Genomic DNA, 19,895 nt, shown 5'->3' with positions numbered 1-19,895 from the left:
ATCATATATCATTTTCTAAAAAATGAGATCGTAACACAGCATAAACTTCAACCCTTTTAATCTCATATTTTCCTATTGATCCATCTGTATATTATAACCAAAAGTCTTAGTCCACTTCACCTCCATTATCCCATTTTCCATTTCAAATTTCAACTATTTTTACATTTTAGCAATTACACGTTCATCATCAGTACACATTTGTATTTCAAATTCCATCTTAATTTGGTTCCATTCCATATATCTTTTTGTCCATTCTAAAACTTCCAGATGACTGCAAATGGGAAAGACATAGTCTGTATTTTAGTCTTTTTGTCCATTCATTTATGAGGGTTTGATCATAACCAGGTACCTTACCTGATTTATCCCAATATATTCTCTTTCTGTCTCTGCCTTTCTGTCTGCACACATTGCTCTTTTCATCGGTGTATACTAACAATCCTGTCCCCTCTCCCATCATACTTTAAATTCCCGGTTCCCTTATAAGAGCACCTATTTTCCTGCTAAAGGTTTCTTATAAGATATGTTCTGAAATATATTGACACACTACTTGCTATAATTATTATGGATGTTTTGTCCAGTACTTTTGAAACTCTGGCCTCTTGGAGTACAGCAATGTATCTCTTCATTGCTGAGCTACTAGGATAGGTAAGAATCCTGCTGCATTGGCAACACCTTGAATATATTGTTTCTGGTAAGGCCATATGATAAGAACTATGAACTACAAGTAGTCCAAAAGAAAAGTAAGATACATCTTTTAATAATAGAAATTGAGAAATGTTGCAATCCTATAGTAGACGGAGAGTATTAGAGGATACATAATACCCCATAATCAATCTAGAAGAAAAAAAAATCATAGAATTTTGTCAATTCTTCATAATGGGGCAGAGATTTCCTACCTAAGCTTGACAGTAACACCGTATAATCCTATGTAAGAGGAATATTGAAACAGGAAAATCAATTTACAGAAACAAACAAAAGCGAAATTCTTCACATTCTAACAGATGTGAAATCTAGAAGATGCAAAATAATTGACTACAATAAAATTGCTCTTATCAGGATGGGAGTAAAAATTATCTAACCACTGTAGAAGAACCTCACAGTAAACCTTACGTTCTGTTTTCCAAGAGGATTTATTTAAGAAAATGTATGTGGTCTCCCAACTCACTCTCTCGGGTATTCTGGATGGCTTACAAAGCTAAAAATCCAATATAAAAAACAGTAAAAAGCAATAGTTTCCCTTCACCCCACCCCACCCCCAGGTAGGAGAAATAGATGGCAGGTTAAAAGAAAGGAGATGCCATGTGACATAGTTTCTCACCATACTAACTATGAAGGATTTTCTCAATGAAGCATCTGCCAGCAACTCTGAGCAGGTAAATAACCTTAAACATCCTCCCTCCCAAACTTAATAACATTCTAAACAAGTCAGTAGATATATGTATAACATTTATACTACTACCAGGCCCAATGATCTGCAAAGCACACAGACATATACTGATAGCTCATGCAGCATCTTGGCCCAGTAGCCAAAAGCCAGCAGAGTTAGAGCCATCTGGAACTTAGAGGTGATACTGTTCCACAGGATAGGTGCAGTAAGAGAAGACGCTTCAGGGTCCAGCAAGACAGCAAGGACTATGCCAACCCAATTTAATCTTTTCGAACCAGCCTAAATAATTAAGTTAAAGGGTTTCCTCGTATCCTCTTATCCTTCGCTATGAAGTGTTTTATAATTATCAATTGAAGCCTTAAATTGCATCCAGAAGCTAACCAATAATCAGTGAAGCATGCAAACTATTGGTATTACACAGCATACTGAGATAAATCTATAACTACCTATGCTGTTGCATTCTGGATAAGCTATAGCTTGAGTGGTCTTCAGGGACAGACCCATATTCAATATGTTTCACTCATCCAGGTTAGACATCATTAATGCCTGAGTGACTGTGACCAGAGCCAAGTCAGGAACTGCCAAAACAGATGAATCTCTACTAAGATAGATTTATGCTAAGCTTCTCAAAACCATGGGTTATCACCTTCTCCTTGAGCTGGAGGCTTAAATCCAGGAGAAATTCACCAGAAGCACCATCTAGAAATAGTGATGGCAGATCTCTGGGAACAAAGCACAGTTACTTGGTCTTGCCCAAGTTAAGCCAGAGTCTATTCTTCCCCATCCAGATTATCGCATCTTCAGAAACTGAGTCAGAATTTTAATGGCATCATTTGAATGACCAGGAGCTGAGATACAGCTAGATATCAGCATACTGATACGCTAGTACTAGAGCTCCACTTGTCCCAACAGTGACTGGAATTGGTCCTAAATACAGGAAGAATACCATTATAACAACTGTACTTCCCATCCTAACAAGCTAACCTAGAAGGATAGCATCAATACTAGTGAAAGCTGCTGAGAAGTCAAGAAAGGCCAGGTTCGATGAAATGCCCTCATCCCTACCCACTCTAGGTCATCAAGTGCAATCATCTCATTACTATGGTATACGAAGTCTCATACCCAACTGGAAGGAAACCAGATAATTCACCAAGACCAACTGAATATGCAGCCATCTCTTCAGAGGCCTTTATCAACCAGGAGACACATTGCTGTAATACACTTGCAGCTCTGAGGATTCTGCCCATGTCCTTAAAGTTACAAACACAAACTCCCACTCCCCAATTAAACTATGTCACAATTACCTCAACAGGACCTGCAAAGACAGAATCCAAATCAGAGCAAATTCTAGATAAAATCAGATTTCATCAGTCAGATGTCTAGAATAATCCGCACAGCAGCTTTTATAATGTTCCTGTAATCCTTTTGTTCCAGCCCAGGTCATCCTACCTAAGGCTTCTGGCCGACACAATAAGAGCAGAAAAATAATTACATTTTGCTCTTCTTATTGCCACAGTATAATCCTTTGTATAAGCTCTTACCCATGTCCAGATGGACTCACTCCTAGTTTTCCTTCAGCAGTGCTCCAGGCATATCCTTTGTTGCTTCATTTCCCATGGTTTTTTGTGAAAAGCAGGGACTACTTCAAGGTTTAAAAGGAACCATATGCACAATCCAATATAAAGCTAGTTGTCAGTCTCATTCTTAAGAAAACTACACTCCAAAGAAATTTCTTCAGGTTTCCTCAGAAACCCAGAAGAGTCTATCAGGCATCTGTGGTGGATTAAATAAGTAGGTCCAGACTCCCTTAAATGGACAACAATACTAGAGAACTCCAGACAACCAATAAGATGGTCATGACAAGGGATGTTGATCCTGACCAGCTCATATTGGCACTCTGCTGACACAAAAGTCAGGTCTAACATGTGACATTTGGTGGGTGTTAAGCCCTCAATGATATGGATCAGGCACCTGGTAGCCATTATTTCCCAAGACAATCTCGAGTTCCTTATAACTATAGATAGTCATGTTTCTCAGCACCATTTTGCAGCTCTGTGAACACGTTTTGCATTGCTATCATCAGGCAGCAAGAACAGTATACTATTTCCTCTTTTTTGTCTAAATATAGAATATTATGTATTAGAGGGATTAAACTGATTGTTCTAATTATATTAGAGAGAAAATGGCCAAAATGTTTATTTCTTTTAGAAATTAGAAATAATTTATTTCTCTAAGAAATGAGTTGCTAACTTTTTATAGTAAAACTATAATTTAGGATCAAGTTACAACTTAGAAGAAAATGAAGATGAATTATAGGATACTAGAATGAGGTGCGTGAAATTATGGCATTCAGCCACAGGTAGGGCCATGTTACTTTGTTGGAATTTTTGGAAATTATAATTATTAATACAGAGCCTGGTACAATCTCATTAATTTTTGGTTAAAATTATTTTTTTCTTTTGTGTCTGGCTGTACTGGTACTCACAAGACCATTTTAATGCAACTTGACTATAAAAAGCTAATAGCAAACTCTATTAGCAAAATCTTGCTGACGTCTCTCTATTCTATTTTGAAAAAGCCAGGAGTCACCTTAAGCAACATACATAGGATACTGATTTCCAAATGAATCCCTCTATATCAGTGGTTCTCAACCTGTGGTCCGCAGACATTTGGTGTGTGTGTGTGTGTGTGTGAGTGTTGCCAAAGGTCTGAGAAGGCTTGAAATGATTTAAATCTTGAGTTACATCTTGATGGTCTGTGGCTGCAAAAGGTATTTAAATGGGGTCCGTGGTGAAGAAAAGGTTGAGAATCATTGCTCTATATCACATTATGCCCACGTGGAAGAGCTTCATGGAATCCTTTAGTCACATGCTCCTCTTTCGCTCTCTTTACAAGGAATCTTGGATGATATTAATCTCATTTGGAAGAAATATCCTGGCAGAGAGTACTTATCTTCTTCCATTTTACAATGACTCTAATGAAACTTCACAGGTTGCTTGAATGTCTATTTGTCCCACACTCATTCACAGCTGAAGAATATTACATATATAAATAGCTGCTGTATTATGTATTATTATTTTTAATAATAATTTCATTATATTTTAAAGTAATGTTATGTATTATAATGTTTATGTTTGCGGGTAGTCTTCAATTTAGGATTATTCATTTAATAATGGTTCAAAGTTATGATAAATTGTATGTTTTTTATTATTATTTACCTCCCTAAAAGATTTCAGTTGAATTGTACAGCTTATACATTATATTAAAGTTGGAAAAAAAATCTGAAATAATTTATCTTGGTCTGATTGTTTTTTACATTATAAAAATCTAGCATTTTAACGGGATCTGTAGATTTTTTAATATCCACTTTATGTCTATATGTACGTACTGTATTTTTCAGTGTATAAGACGCACCTAGATTTTAGAGAAGGAAAACAAGAAAAAAAGTATTCTGAACCAAATGATGTAGTTATATATTATTTAATAAAATACAAGTCTAGCAGAATTTTTATAACTATGTATACTTTTTACAACCATGTACCATACTTTTTACAACCATGTAAAGTCAACAGCGGTATTAAGAACCATCATCACTGTCATTAGCAAATGAGGAGAGACTTCAAGGTTCAAGCATTCCTCTAATTTTCTGGAAAACCCAAGAACTCATTATCGTCGCTGGTGTCAGAGTTTAGGAAGCTCAGTTGCTTCCTATTCACTTTCTTCACTATCTTCATAAATTGTATCTTCTTCAGTTCCATCTAAGGCATTGCTAATGCCACATTTTTTGAAGGATTGTGTAACAGTTTCGTCCTTCACTGAATTCCATGATGATCCAATTCACAAACCTGAGTGATAGTGGGCTCCACATTAGTCCAGTGGGTGTCAAATCATGATTACCAGCAGCCATCCATTTGTTCCACTCTTCTCGCATGTAGACTTTGAATGGCTTGTTGATGGAAACATCAAGAGGTTGCAACTGGTGGTAAGACCCCCAGGAATTACAGCTAGATGAGTCTTCACTTCTTTGAATCTTTTCTTAGTATTGTCACTAATACGTGCTCTAATAAAGCTGTTTTTGTCAGAAGCCCTCCAGGACATTTGGACCACACTTTTTCAATCCATACTTTCATTCCATCTTCGTCCATCCATCCTTTCTCATGGACATGCACAACAACACCTCTTGGAATCACTTCTTTTGGGAAGGTTCTCATTTTGAAATATTAACATTGGTGACAATTTGGTGCCGTCTGCACAGCAGGACAACACAATCGTGTATTGTGTTTCCTCATGTCCTGTGGTTTTCACAGTTATGCTTTTGGCACCTTTCACATCAACAGTCCTATTTGATGGCACATCAAAAGTTAGCGGGAGTTCATCCATATTCCCAATCTGGCAATCTCAAAATTATTTCTCTTCCTGGAGTCTATTACAAAAGTATGAAAAGACAGAATCTTAACTTCATACTCTTTTGGCATTCTTTGCACAATTTTAGTTTAGGGGCGCATAGCAAGGCCATATCGCCTCATAAATCTGAAGCACCATGATGGCGATCCAGTAAAATCCTGAATGACTTTCTGGGTAGCAATGCGTTTGGCTTCATACATCACCATTTTTGTGGTGACTGCAAAGCCACTGTTCCGGTAACCTGTGATCCAGTCTCTTATGTCCTCCTCTAGTTGTGGCCACTTCGCAGGAAGCCCACGAAAGTTGTGCTTGCTTTTATCTTTTACAGCTTATCCACCTGTTTCCTCCACTCTCTTATCATTTTTTCAGTTGGAGGTGGTCCAAAATGTTTCTCCCCTGCTCTGTTTCCATGTTACTCAGCATATTTCATGACTTCCAGCTTGAAAGAGATTTTATATGCCTGCCTTTTTGGTTTTGACATTTTTCTGCAAGAAAGAATAATAATGTGTCCTTTATAACAATACAGTGCACTGTAGCTGAAACCACATCAATACATTCATACGCACACATTAGATCATTATACCCTTGCCCTAAACTATGGTAACCATAGTGAGCTGAGAATTTTAGGACATTGGTGATTCTTTTCCTCCCTAACCCTAACCAGCAAATAGGCAATAAGGCTTAATCTTACCCCTTACCCCTTGCAAACAGGCAATAAGCCTTAAACCTAAACCCAACCTGCAAAGAGGCAATAAACCTTAAACCCTAAGCCTAATTCATTACAAATGGGCTAACCTTAACCCTAAGCCTAACCCAGGGGTCTTCAAATTTGACAGCTTTAAGACTTGTGGACTTCAACTCTTAGAATTCCTCCTCCAATCATGTTACCTCCCTCAGGAATTCTGGGACTTAAAAGTCCTCAAGTCTTAAAGCTTTCATGTTTAAAGACCCTTGAGATTCCTAACCAGTGTTTACCTGTCAGGTGGTTCAGGAGCAAGTGGCAAGCTCTCCAGGCAGCAGGCAGCAGCGGCTTTGGCTTCTCCTGGGAGCAGGTGAGGCAGGCTCCCTGGACAGCGGCAGGACAGCAGCAGTGGCTTTGGCTTCGCCCAGGAGCAGGTGAGGCAGGTTCCCCGGGCAGTGGCAGACAGCAGCTGGGTGGCAGTAATGGTTTTGGCTTTGCCTGGGAGCAGGTGAAGCAGGCTCTCCAGGCAGCGGCGGGCAGCGGCTTTGGCTTCACCCAGAAGTAGATGAGGTAGGCTCCTTGGGCAGTGTCCAGGCGGCAGCAGCAGCTTTGGCTTCACCCGGGAGCAGGTGAGGCAGGCTCTTCAGCCAACAGCGGGGTGGCTCGGGTGACATCTGGGCGGAAGATCAGAGCAGGTCCAGCAGGAAGTCGAAGTCCGGTGTGGCAGGGCTCCTCTGCTAATGCCTCAACTGGCAGTTTGCCTCAATTTATAGGAACCGGTTCCCCAGAATCGTTTTAAGTTCACCTTTCTGATTGGCGGTTGGATCAGCCTTCCAGAATACTGCCAATCAGCTGCATGTTGCCATCCATTGTCGCCATTGCCACCATTGCCGTCACCACACCAACTCCTTCCCCCCTCCCCCCAGATATGGCTGATGCAACATTCAGAGTATAAGACTCTTTTTTGGGGGGAAAAGGTGCGTCTTATACTCTGAAAAATATGGTAGTTCTTGACTTACAGCCACAATTGGGACCAAAATCTCGGTTGTTGAGCAAAGCAGTTATTAAACAAGATGTCTATGTTACTGCTTCACTCAATGACTGCCATCTTGGCAGTCCTGACTGTAGCTGTTAAGTGATCTCCTGGGCTGTTAAGCAGATGGAACAAAAGAGGTAGTTGGCTCATAAATGTTCCTGTAGAAGAGATGCTATTGCACAGTGATCTGTTTGAAATACATGGTTATAGTTACTATTTTTATTGCAAAACACAAAGTATAGCTGTACCCTCATTGTAAGAACGTTTTATAAAATCATAAATTGATATTAAACATTTTATTATGACTTTATCCTTAGAAATAAAATTTATTTGGCTTGCATTCAACTTTTTTTAGTTATTTAACACCTCATGTTGTAAACTTGAAAAAGATAAATTTGTCTTAGGGTATGCTGGAAATATCTCCTAGTATTATTCTAATCAACTTGATGAATTTCATGTACTCCCAACATTATGATTTTGCTTGTAAAATACATTTTGACGAAAATGAGGGACGCTGTAGAATTTACAGTGTTAAAGACCTCTGCAACAAAGAATCATAAAATTGGGTCGGTTATGTGATTGGGCTACTTTACAACTGTCACAATTTATGACCGTAACAAGTAGGCAGGCAGGCTCCAATACAGTCATAACACAAGGTCTACCTGTATAAGGACACTACAGAACAAATACATTTCCATTAAAGAAATTATCCTAATCTCTAGTTCTAAACTTCATTATTTAAAACAAAGTAGCAGCATAACGAAAGGAATTCAACAATAACAACAAAACAAAACCATCCTTCTTTTCTCCTCACCCATCACCATGTTCAATCATGCATATAGTTTAATTAATTACAATTAAGAAAGTTGGTTTAGTCCAAAGAAATAGGCTACAAAAACCTTATCAGCAACAGCAAAATTATTACTGACTTATTCTCACCTTTAGCTCAAACACAGGAGTATCTATTGTTACTGCTCCATGACGCTTGAAACAACTAATTATGGTGCTCAAGATTTTTTCACGGATAGCCATTTGCTTTGGGCTAAAATCCCTGGTACCCTAGGAGTTCAAGACAAGGCAAAGAGGTTAGAACAGGGCTGTCAAACGTAATTTCTTTGAGGGCCGCATCAGCATTATGGTTGCCCTCAGGAGGACGGGGAGAGCGTGGCCAGGTGGTCATGCTTGATTGGGTGGGTGTGGCCAGTTCAATATCGCTCGCGTTGGGGGCCGCCTGCGGGGGACCGGGCAGCAGTGGTGGGATTCAAAAATTACTACCAGTTCTGTGGGCGTGGCTTGGTGGGTGTAGCAGGGAAAGGATACTGTAAAATCTCCATTCCCACCCAACTCCAGGGGAAGAATACTGTAAAATCTCCATTTCCTTCCAATCAGCTGGGACTCAGGAGGCAGAGAATAGATGGGGGCAGGTCAGTCATAGGTGACATTTACCGGTTCTCCAGAACTGGTCAGAACCTGCTGAATACCACCTCTGCTGGGAAGGCCTGTGGGGGATGCTGGTGTCTCTGGCAGGAAGAGGGGGTGGACCAGGGTTGGTGCTGGGGCCTGAGCCACCAGAGGAGCAAAGACAGACGGTGGGGTTGCGGCGAGGCTGCCCAGCCGGTCACAGTCATTGCCAGTCCCTGCCTTCTCAGCCTCATGCCATCACGGGTGGGATGGTGAGCGGAAGGCTTGTCCCGTGTATGTAGCAGAGCTGGAAAACGAGGTTGGCAGGCAAGGGCACCACCCCCATCCCAGCGACACTGACAGCAGGTGGAGGTAGAGGCACAAGCAAAGACAGACAGTGGGACAGAGCAGGTGGATGGTCAGCTGCCCGGCGGGCCAAATCACATGCCTCCCCCCCGGCGCCTCCGCCTGCTGCTTGGAGGGCTGACCTAACTGTCGCAGCCTCCTGCCTCCATCTGTGCTGCGTGAGCTGAAGAGCCCCAGAGTGCAGCAGTTGAGGGGTCGGTGGGCTTCTGACATTGTCAGCCCCTGCACGCTCATTGCCTCCTATATGCACAACAGGGGAGCATCCGGCTCAGATGGGCTGTGATCAGGGCAGCAGGGGCCGGTCCCTTGCTGTCTCTGGGGCAGCACAGTGGGCCAAATCTGGGTCCATTGCGGGCCGTATTCAGCCCACAGGCCTTGTGTTTGATATGTCTAGATTAGAACATGAACATTTTTGGAAGAGAGGATAAAACTGAAAAAGCTGAAGGTGTGTGTGCATGTATTTATATCTATGTATGTATATGTGTGTATATCTCTCTGTGTATCTATGTGTATACATGTATGTATGCATATACATATGTGTGTGTATACACATACAAACACACATCTATCTTTCTAACCATACAAACAAACATACATACATACATACATACATACATACATACACATACAATAAAACATATGTGGAAAGGTGCAAGTTCACTGATCAGTGCTAACTCCAAGAAACCCTGGAGAGGAAAATAATACAGTAAATTACCCCCATGCAGCATTACCTTGGGAACTTTGAGAATCAGGTTTCCTTTTGAGGTACCAGCATTCTGCTGGTGTAATAGCTGTTTTTCTGCATTTTCAGTAGCCTGGGAAAGAGCAGAGTAATACAAACATGATAAAGAAAACAAATAGCATTGATCCTCTAGTTCTTGTTATTGTCATAAAATTCAACTTGTAAAATACAGAATGAAAGAACTTCTGCACTTTCAATGATTATTCTGATTCTGTGTGGTACATTGGTTAAATTTAGGATTGGCATGGGTACTGAGATGGGAAACAGGTTCTTGTTGTCCATAAGCTAGGCAAACTCACTGCATGAATTTCTCTCAGCTATTAGCTCAGAGCCTACTCAGGAGAATATCTCTTCCATTAATTTTTTTTTACAGTGCTAAGGTATGTATTAATAAAATTGGCATATGATATTATATTTAACTTAAATATTGTTAACAAGCCTCCTAAACATGTTGAAGTAATTTTGTAATACTAACTGAGATGATTGTTGACCTAGCACAGGCTTATTTGATTAAAGAACTCCACATGTAATCTAGCAAAGAGCAATCTAGCTATATGGCATCTTTTAAATTGAAAGTAATACATAAAGCATTATTCATTATTTAGCATCTACAGATTAAGAAAGGGCTGCACTTAAAAGTGGATGAAGGATAGATAAAAATATATAAATATTTTTCAATTCCAGCATTTCCAATTGATTTAGTTCTCGGTTAATCAACAGAGCCATGGATCAAATTAATTCTAGAATTCTAAGTGCATAAACAAACTATACTAAGGAGAATGCTAAATGAGACACACCTGATTTGGAAGATGACTGGAAAACACACGTAGGATGCTAAACTGTACAGGCAAGTGCTGTGTTCGAAAGGAAGCAGTTCTTAAAACAGTGATCCAGTGCATGTTGGAAATTTTAGATAATTATTATCTACACAGAAGACATGCAAAGAAAATGGAGAAAAGGAGAGAAATAATAGATAAATCCCTTAATGAAGAAATCATATTGGCCTAATGTTTAGTACTACAGCAAAAATGCAACATAATTACAGAGCAAAATAAAGCCTGGGAGACAACATTTGCATTCATTGATCACAGGCATAACTTCTTGACTCTTCAACTATAGAGCTTAAGAGGTATAAGAATCTGTTAGAAAGATTAGGTCATGATATGATTAGCATAAGGACCACACAATAAACTTTATGACACAGTAGAGTTTAAGTCTGGTATAACTATCACTCCTACTGCCAATACTAAGGAGATGAGTAACTCAAAGTCCCTAACTTCTTTGTTGCAGCCCACCCAGCCTCTATTGATAAAAATGAAGGGCGGGATTTCCTGCCATTTTGAAGCAGGAAATATACTTTAGACACAGGAAGAGAAAAGATCCATTGAAATTACTTCTCCAAGGAAAAATCATGCCCAGGAGCGTGCTATATCCCACGAATTTTGCATCACAAGAGTGGCTGCTAACGGCCAAATGCATTTTTTGAAAAGTTAAACCACCGTTTCACAAAACGACAAAGGACTGTCCAGATAAAAAATTCTAAGCAAGCAAGAATTTCCTTACCATATCACCAATTCTCTAAAGTTCCCATAAAGTGCACGAATTGTTCAAAGAAATTGCCTAAACCAATAAGAAAGTCCGCCTCGAAGAAAAAAAAAGTTTAGGTCAACTTCATATGATGACGGTATATTCCTCACCGGAAGTAAATCGTTTTCACTTTCTCGGTCACGGATTTAAAAGGATAAACCAGTTTTGCTCAACCTTGGAAAAGTTTTAAGATAGGTAGATTTCAGCGCCCAGAATTCCCAGGCAGCAGACTGGCAGGGCAATTCTGGGAGATGAAGTCCTCCTATCTTTAAGTCACCAAAGTTGAGAAATACTGCGGTAAATTAACCATTTCACCCATCCTGCTGCGGTCTTCTGACACGCTTTTCTGTTTAACTCCTCTGTTTCTTCTGAGACTAAGAAATAACACGTGCCGTGAATACGTGAACAAACACAATCGTCTGAAGGTTTGCAACTACTAGAGGCTGGGCTTAAAGCATAAAGTAAAAACAAACCGCGTAGCCCGCGTTCCTTCAGCTTCCAGGTTTCGACTTCGGAGCATCCGACCAGCAGAAAGGCGCTACCGGGGGCGAAGAAGCTCCTGGTCGTTTTGAAAAAAGCCCGGGGCCCGCCTAACCTTCCTCCCCACTTCCCTTTACAGCCATAAAGCCCTTCCGACGCCTCGGAGCCGGCCTTTCCCGAGCGCTGGGCGGCGGGGTTGGGGGCGGGGGGAGGCGGTCGCGTCGTTTTCCGGCTTTCCGGACTCTTCAGAGGCAAGATGGCGTCGAGCAGCGGGGTAGGTGATAGGTTTGTGTTTTATTCCCCCAAAGAAGGGAAAATACGGTTTCTGTTCTAGCTCATATGCTGAGAATCATAACGCAGAGTTGCTAAGGTCCTCCGTATAATTTCATCAGCAGAGATCTGGAGCGCCTCCTGTTTTTAAAGGCCGTAAGAGAAAGTCCCAACTCTTGATAGGTTTGGCTGTGTTTCTCTGCATTGTGTAGCTGGGACCCCGAGGAGCCTCCGTGGGCTTGGCCATAGTCGCACCGGCATTTGGGGTGACACAGTGGCCTCACGGACGGAAATCGGGAAGCTCCCAGGATAAGACGATAATGGTGATAGCTTCCTTCGTTAAAGGAGACTTAAAGGGTCGCAGACTTCATGGTTGCATACTAACTCTTGGATGCTAACTCCACCGATGGCGAATTTTTTAATTTTAAATGAGTTTTGTGCAAACAACTTGATTTTATTGCTTATGAATATCCTTTTATTGGATATCACTTTATACGTACACAGGTTTATGTAAGGTCATTGGCAATTTTACTTTCAGGTACTTTCCTGTTGATTTCAAGTATGACATTAGCCACATAGTGAGTTCACTTCTTATTATAGACATACGCTTGAACAGGGCACTAAGCTAAATTTTTAAACCATAATTTATAGAATAAATGCAGGTAGTCCTCAACTTACAACAGTTCATTTAGTGACTTTTCAAAGTCACAATGGCACTGAAAAAAGTGACTTATGACTGTTTTCACACTTACGACCATTGCAGCATCCCCAGGGTCACATGATCAAAATTTGGATGCTTGGCAACTGACTGTTATTTATGACAGTTGCTGTGTCCTGGGGTGACGTGATCGATCACCTTTTGTGATTTGACAAAGTCTATGGGGAAACCACATTCACTTAAACATGTTGCTAACTTAACAACTACAGTGATTCACTTAGCAACTGTAGCAAGAAAGGCTGTAAAATGGGGCAAAATTCACCTAGCAGCAAAAATTTTGGGCTCAATTGTGATCATAAGTCAAGGAGTACCTGTAAAGGTACATAGAGTTGGCATATTGTATTAGGTAAAAAAAAAAATGATAATAGGAATTGGGTTCAAACATTATGAAGCCACAGAAATAATTACATTATCAGTCTATATGCAGTACCAAAAAGGTTGGAAAATAACATGAATAGGATCATTGTGTGCTCTCTGCTCATTTTATCTCAAAAAGGATATTGTAGAATGAGAAGACAAAAAAATACTAAGATATTTGGAGACCAGTTTTTAGTTGAACAAAATCATAACTTACACCTAGTATTCAATAAGCAGTCTATTTCTAGATGGCACATGTATCTTTTTAGGCTTACCAATGCATAATGGCCCTGCTTGTACACACATATGCAGACACCAAGAGCAGTATGAAGTAACCACATGAGCCTAGAACAACTACCTCTTCATTGATGCAAAGAAATATGCTATGTGCATGCTTCTACACTTTGGGAAGCAATTGTTTCAAAGGATTTTAGCCACCCTAGGTATAGTACTGTAAGGGATTGTGATGGCTCAGTGGTTTAAAGATGCTGAGCTTGTCAGCCAGAAAGCTGGCAGCCTAGACTCGAGAGCTGAGCGCTGCATGACGGGGTGAGCTCCTGTTCCTACCCCAGCTCCTGCCCACCTAGCAATTTGAAAGCATTGAAATGTGAATATATTAATAGGTACCACTGTTATCTTCAGTGGGAAGTTAATAGCATTCCCTTGCCTTTGGCATACTGTATATGTGCGCACTTAAATCAGAACACATTACACCTCCATGAGCTACATTGATTACCAGTTTCCTACTGGGTTCAATTCAAGGTACTGATAATGTGACCAATAAGGTTCTACATAGCATGGTACTGGATTATTTGAGGGACTGCCTCTTCCAAAAGAGATAACACCCATCCCATCAGATCCTGCAGGAAGGACATGTTGCAGGTCCTATCCACAAAGGAATGTCATCTGATGAGATCCAGGAGAGCTTTTTCTGATGCAGTACCCATCTTTTGGAGCATCATTCCGTCTGAGGTTAGATTGGCCTGAACTTTGCTGGTTTTCTGGAAGAGCCTGAAAACATGACTTTGGTATCTGGCTTAGGGATACTGTAACTATGTATAGTGACATGGATGGCATATAAATTTAATAAATAAATTAAAAACACTCATATTAAGCCTGCGAAGTTGTCTGTATTGCTAAGGAAATAGTGTGCTATCCCATAGATTATTTGTAATGGTTTTTAATTATTTTTGTTATTTGGTTTTACAGTTTTGTTTTTTAAGTTTGCATGGTGCTCAGAGTCCTGAATGTGAGATGGGCAGCTACATATGTTCATCAAATAAATATATATCACAGTTCCTTTTATCTCTTGTGGTTAGTAAGCATGGTAATGGAATATAGCTAAAGTAATACTTTATGTGTTCAACCATAAGCTGGATAGCTATCGCTTGAAATCCTTTATAATAATAACATAAAATATTTTTATCAAATTTATATGTTACTTATTTTGCTAAACAATACTTTAAGAAAATGTTAAGATTCACTCATTAAAAAAATGATTTAAGGCAAACTTTAATTTAAAAGATCTTCAATTTTTATCTGATTCTGTAGTTCACTAAAACAAAATACTTAATATAGTGGAACCTCCGGCCATGACTGTAATCTGTTCCAGGACTTAGGTGACAACCCAATTTGGTTGTGACTGGAAGCAAGCAAGACTGTGCATGCATGTACCTCCCTCCCCCCCAAAAAAATGGGGCAGAAGGGGGAATTGCCACGGTGTGTTTCATTGTCACCCGAGGATGTGTTCGCGACCAGAGTGAAGCATTTAGCGGATTTTTTGGTAGGCACCTGATTTGGTCATGGTCAGAAGCAATTTTGACCTGAGGTTCTAGTGTACTCTCAAAACCTTCACTTATTTGGAATGACGAAAATCTTAGAAAGACTGAAGTAAAGCTGCCACTATTCAGTCCAGCAAGATTTCAGTGCCTTGTGATCAACAGATAACAAGTGATATATTCTATATTAACTTTATCTGCTGCCTCTGTTTCTGCTATGGAGTTGGAAAAGTATATGACTTTGGTGGAGCTGAAAATCATGACTTTTAACCACACAGTGGTGAAAATTTGAAAAGCAGGCCAATCATACTGACCATAGATTTATTTTTCCTCCTGGCCGATATAGAGAATTGGATGAGATGCAAATTATATAGTTCCTGAATCTGGGTGCACAATAAATGTTAATGCAGATGTGAGATGGAAGAGTGAGCGTGCCGCTTGAGTGCATGGCGACAAAGAAGTAGTGAATATAAAATATGTCCTCTGGCTATGAAGTACAGTTCATAGGGCTTAAAATTTAAAGCATTCCAAGAGATGTTTCTGATTGAATAGATCCACCGAAGAAGAATTCATTCCTATTTGGTACTATAATCAAACAGTTTTTATTTGGAAGGTTTTAATAATGACTAAATGTCTACGGAGATTCTCAGTCATCCAGGTCATAATTGAAAAAGCACCTTTGGGTTTATAATGACTAGAATCTCTCTTCTTGCAACTTAAAGCCATTGTTCTCTACCCTTCATTATGGGATACAGATAGTTCTTGTTTAAGCACCATTGGGAACAGAACTCCCTTGCTAAGCAACTCTACCATTAAGCAAGACATGTGACTGAGGGACTACAACCAGAGGCGGGTTGCTCCCAGTTCGGTCTGGATCAGGCGAACTGGTAATAGCAGTGGTGGGAGGCTTCGCCCACCTGCCAAGCGGCACTTGTGGTAGCGCGCCCAAAACAGTAGTAAAAAAATTGGCAACCTACCACTACTTTAAGTGTCACTTCTGCTGCTACAGCTGTTCTTTTTTTAAAAAGTTTTTTTTGATACATCTCATTGCGTGAATAGTTTGATTCCTTGGTGTCATATAGTTCAATACAAATAAACATAACTGTATTTTTCCTAATAATTACATTTCCTTTTCCTTTTTAGTTTTACCAACACATAACTTCTACTATCATCCTTCAATTTTAAACCTTCTCATAGTTCTGCCATATGTTGTATCATCTTAACATCTCTTTTTACTGTTTCCCCCCTCTTATTTCTACCTCTATTTTAGTCCCTTTTTCTCTCCTTCCCTTATCATTCTAATATTCAAAGATGTGATCCTTCTTTTTTTCCTTTTTCAATATTTCAATATGCACTTCTAACATCATTCATGATCTTTCAAGCATTTAATTATATTCAATCACATTTTAACCTATTAAAATTTTCCCAACCCTTCAATCCTTATGATTCTGCTATTAACACTCTTGTTTTCATTGAAATATGTTTTCTTTGTCTAATCTCAAATTACTTAATCCTAGCTTTTCACTGTTGACCATATTTTTATACATATTTGATAATGCCCTTATACAAATTCCGTTTATCTAATTTACAAAGTATTTTTCCACCTATATAATTCTAATAATAATATACATTACATTACTTCCTTACTAATATATATTCAAAAATGATTTTTATCTCTTACACCAAATACAAAGTAGTTATCCAACATATAATTCTAATATCCATACACATTGTTAAAATACTTTCATAAAGTATTTTGCTTTACATTCCTTTTCCCCTTTTCCCCGCATCTTTCATCCAAATCCAAATTTTTAATCTTCTTTTTTTGGGGGGGAAGGGTTGTCTCCCATACACTTCTTTTAATTATTTTATTTCACCTACTTTTGAATCTGTATTATAATTATGCCCTTCGCTCTTTCCCCCCACTGTAGTTCTATGGCTACGTATTCTAACCCCTTTTTCTTTTCTCCAGTGGTCTTCCTGATTCTCCCATTTCCTTTTCACATCTTTTAGAATATTTCCTTTCTGTTCTAATCCCTTATTCACCATCAATTTTACCAGTATCTTCTTGTTGTCTTCTTCTTGTTGATTTCCTGAGTCTACTGTCTCCTCTGCTCTTTCTAGTGATTCCATTCTTTCCTCATTGTCCTATTCTTTACTTGTTATTCTTTGTATTATATTTTTCATTTTTTGATCTATACAACCAATTTTTCCTTCATCTCATTGTGATGTTCTTTTATAAAATCTTTAATGTCCTGTACATCAGCTCCATTTCATTGTTTCCACTTGCTTCCATTTTTCAGTCAATCCAATTTAAGAAAAGAAACCAGGGATTTGTCCACGCCTCTTCCAACTACTTTAATTTTCTCAATATTCAGGATCACTTGGCTAAAGGTCTTGTTTATTGTATACAGTAATTTTAAAGTAAATACTTTAAATACTTTAAGTAAATACTTTACTTAAATGTAAAAGATCCCAAAGTTGTACAGCTCTCTTTTTAGCAGCAGATGGTGCTCAAAATTCAACTTGGCACTGCCTCTTTGCGTAATGCTGATAATCCAATTTTAATTATTTTAAATTATAAATCCAGTAGAAGGGCAACATTTATAATTATAAAAAATAAGCTCCAGATAGAATTCCCTTATTTTTTTAAAATACCTTTTCAATACCATGCCTTCACTTTGAGAGTTCAGTTTTCCTTCGTTTTCTTTTTTTTAAAAAGTCTTCTTAAATCTTCTGATTTTTTTAAAGTGCTTATTCCACCGCTAGCCAATAGTTCCAATATGCTTCCCCTTGAATTTCTCAGGGTCACCTTTCAACAAAAAATATTCTCTTACCAGTTCACAAGCCACTCATTTCTCTACTCCTCACAGTCCTAGGTTTTCAGGCTGCCTTCGGCTTGATGGCAGCCATGTTTGTTGCCGCTGGTCTCTGTTGTCGGCTGAGGGGGCTTTCCTAGTCAGGGAGGGGAGATGGTCCCCCTTTGCTTCGCTACTCCTCCAGAGTGGTTATGGTCCAAAATTGGACCCTCCGATAAGGAGAGGTTGGAGGTGGTTGCGGAGTTTGCGGACCAGGCTTCCGATGGCTCGGGAAGTACAACTGGAAGTTTCTCCTTAAGCTGTTCTTAAGCTAGACATCACAACTTGCAATTTTACTGCCAGCTTCTTCATTGATTCTGCTTGTCAGAAATCAACTGTAAAATACACAAATTGATTACATGACAGTGGAATACTGCAACAGTTGTAAATGCCTGTTGTTTGCAAAGTGTTTGAATCTTGTTCAGATGACCACAGGGATGCTTTGCAAGGACCACTTGCCATAAAGTGGAGTTGTAACTTCAGAATGGTCACTAAATGGTCGCTAAATAGAGCAGCTGTTAAGCAAGGTCTACCTGTAATAGACAGAAAGTTGTAGTACTTCTTCATGTACTTGAAGAAGTACTTGCTCTTCTATTACCCCTCTTTTTTGTAAAGGCAAATTTATATCCAGTTTCCTCAGTTTTACTCCTAAGACTTAGTTTGAAATTTGTGTAATAAGCTCAGGAAGAGGATAAATAGTTATCTGTCAGAAGTAGTGTAACTTGATTTTCTGCACCAGTCCGTCCTCGGACTGACCACTCTGCATCTGATAAAGTGAGCTGGAACTTACAAATACTTAGATTTTTAAATAAAATTAGTTATTTGGAAGAGGTTCTACCATACTCCTGATATTTTCCACCATAGATTAACATAATTCTCCTCTTACAAATCACCAAGCAGAAGATGTTTATTAAATAAGTCCATACGGCCACCCAACTGACAGTGACACCAGGTGGCCTACAGCAATAAAAAGCTGCAATAGCAATAGCACTTAGACTTATATACTGCTTCTTAGTGGTTCTACATCCCTCTCTAAGCCGTTTATTGTCAGCATATTGTCCCCAAGAATCTGGGTCCCCATTTTACTGACCTTAGAAGGATGGATGTTTGAATCAACCTTGAGCTGGTCAGGATTGAATTCACAACACCCCCCCCCCCCACACACACACACCCCACACACACTTAAGGAGATAAAATTCCCTTTCCAACTCTATAATGTGAATAAATAAATATGAACAGAATTGGCTGGGCCTGAAATTGGTATAAACAGTTTTTTCAATGTGCCTCTGCTATGTAAAGTATTTACTTCTTTAGCATAAATATAACACACTGATATTTTCCAATCATTTACACAGTGTTGTTCCATATTTGTTGACCTAGAGCTAAAGAACTAAGTGCCTCTTTTTTTTTTGCTGTTTTAAATGTTTCAGTCAATATTTCTTCAGTACATGGTGCTGTCCTTCAATTTTCAGTGGAATTTGTTTCTGAATGTATTCTTGCTTTACAAATGTTTAAAGTAACATTTGTAAAGAGTTGCGGTAGTCTTTCTATCTTCCTTTAATCTCACCTCCCTCTTTCACTCTTCTTCCATGGTTTTATTTATGTATTTTTATCTTACCACTGCATTTTCCGTGATTTTATTGATAGCCATTCATTAGTTATATATTCTGCCTTTATTTTGTATAACTCAAGCCAATGTACATAATGCTGTTTTCTCCATAACAATCCTATGAGATAGAGAGGTTGAAAGAAAGTGATTATTTCAATGTCCAAGTAGTTTCTGTGTCTAATAATTGACGAGTATTCTTGTTGGACTGGTTTCGTCCAAC

General features: G+C 39.1%; 2 protein-coding genes and 1 long non-coding RNA gene across 4 annotated transcripts in view; 1 reads left to right on the top strand and 2 right to left on the bottom strand.

Moving 5' to 3' along the window:
- The window catches only part of LOC106542987 (histidine--tRNA ligase, cytoplasmic), a 31,489-nt gene extending 19,220 nt beyond the window's left edge, over positions 1–12,269 (bottom strand). Inside the window, exons 1-4 of one of the 2 annotated variants that reach the window (XM_014058872.2) lie at positions 12,079–12,269; positions 10,816–10,942; positions 10,008–10,091; positions 8,449–8,568 (exon numbers count right to left, since the gene is read on the bottom strand). In XM_014058872.2, coding sequence (XP_013914347.2) covers positions 8,449–8,568; positions 10,008–10,091; positions 10,816–10,917 — 306 coding nt within the window. In that variant the 5' untranslated portion in view covers positions 10,918–10,942; positions 12,079–12,269. Of the gene's footprint in view, positions 1–8,448; positions 8,569–10,007; positions 10,092–10,815; positions 10,943–11,581; positions 11,921–12,078 lie in introns of those variants that run through there. The other variant, XM_087721846.1, reaches the window with a different exon arrangement.
- LOC106542988 (uncharacterized) lies at positions 4,841–8,438 on the bottom strand. Its single transcript, XR_001313102.2, has 2 exons — positions 6,767–8,438; positions 4,841–6,276 (listed from the first exon to the last, which is right to left on the bottom strand). It is a non-coding gene; the product is annotated as an uncharacterized LOC106542988 (long non-coding RNA).
- An 11-nt stretch (positions 12,270–12,280) lies between the features above and the next one.
- Positions 12,281–19,895, top strand: part of ZMAT2 (zinc finger matrin-type 2) — a 61,450-nt gene continuing 53,835 nt past the window's right edge. Inside the window, exon 1 of the mRNA XM_014058875.2 lies at positions 12,281–12,359. Within this exon, the coding sequence (XP_013914350.1) occupies positions 12,342–12,359 (18 nt within the window). The 5' untranslated portion in view covers positions 12,281–12,341. The remainder of the gene's footprint in view (positions 12,360–19,895) is intronic.

The sequence above is a fragment of the Thamnophis sirtalis genome, unplaced genomic scaffold, assembly GCF_051295495.1.
Source record: "Thamnophis sirtalis isolate CommonGarterSnake01/CBP01778 unplaced genomic scaffold, rThaSir2_p1.2 scaffold_8, whole genome shotgun sequence".
Lineage (NCBI taxonomy): Eukaryota > Metazoa > Chordata > Lepidosauria > Squamata > Natricidae > Thamnophis > Thamnophis sirtalis.
The sequence above is the reverse complement of the archived record's forward strand: the minus strand, read 5'-3'. Positions and strand labels throughout refer to the sequence as shown.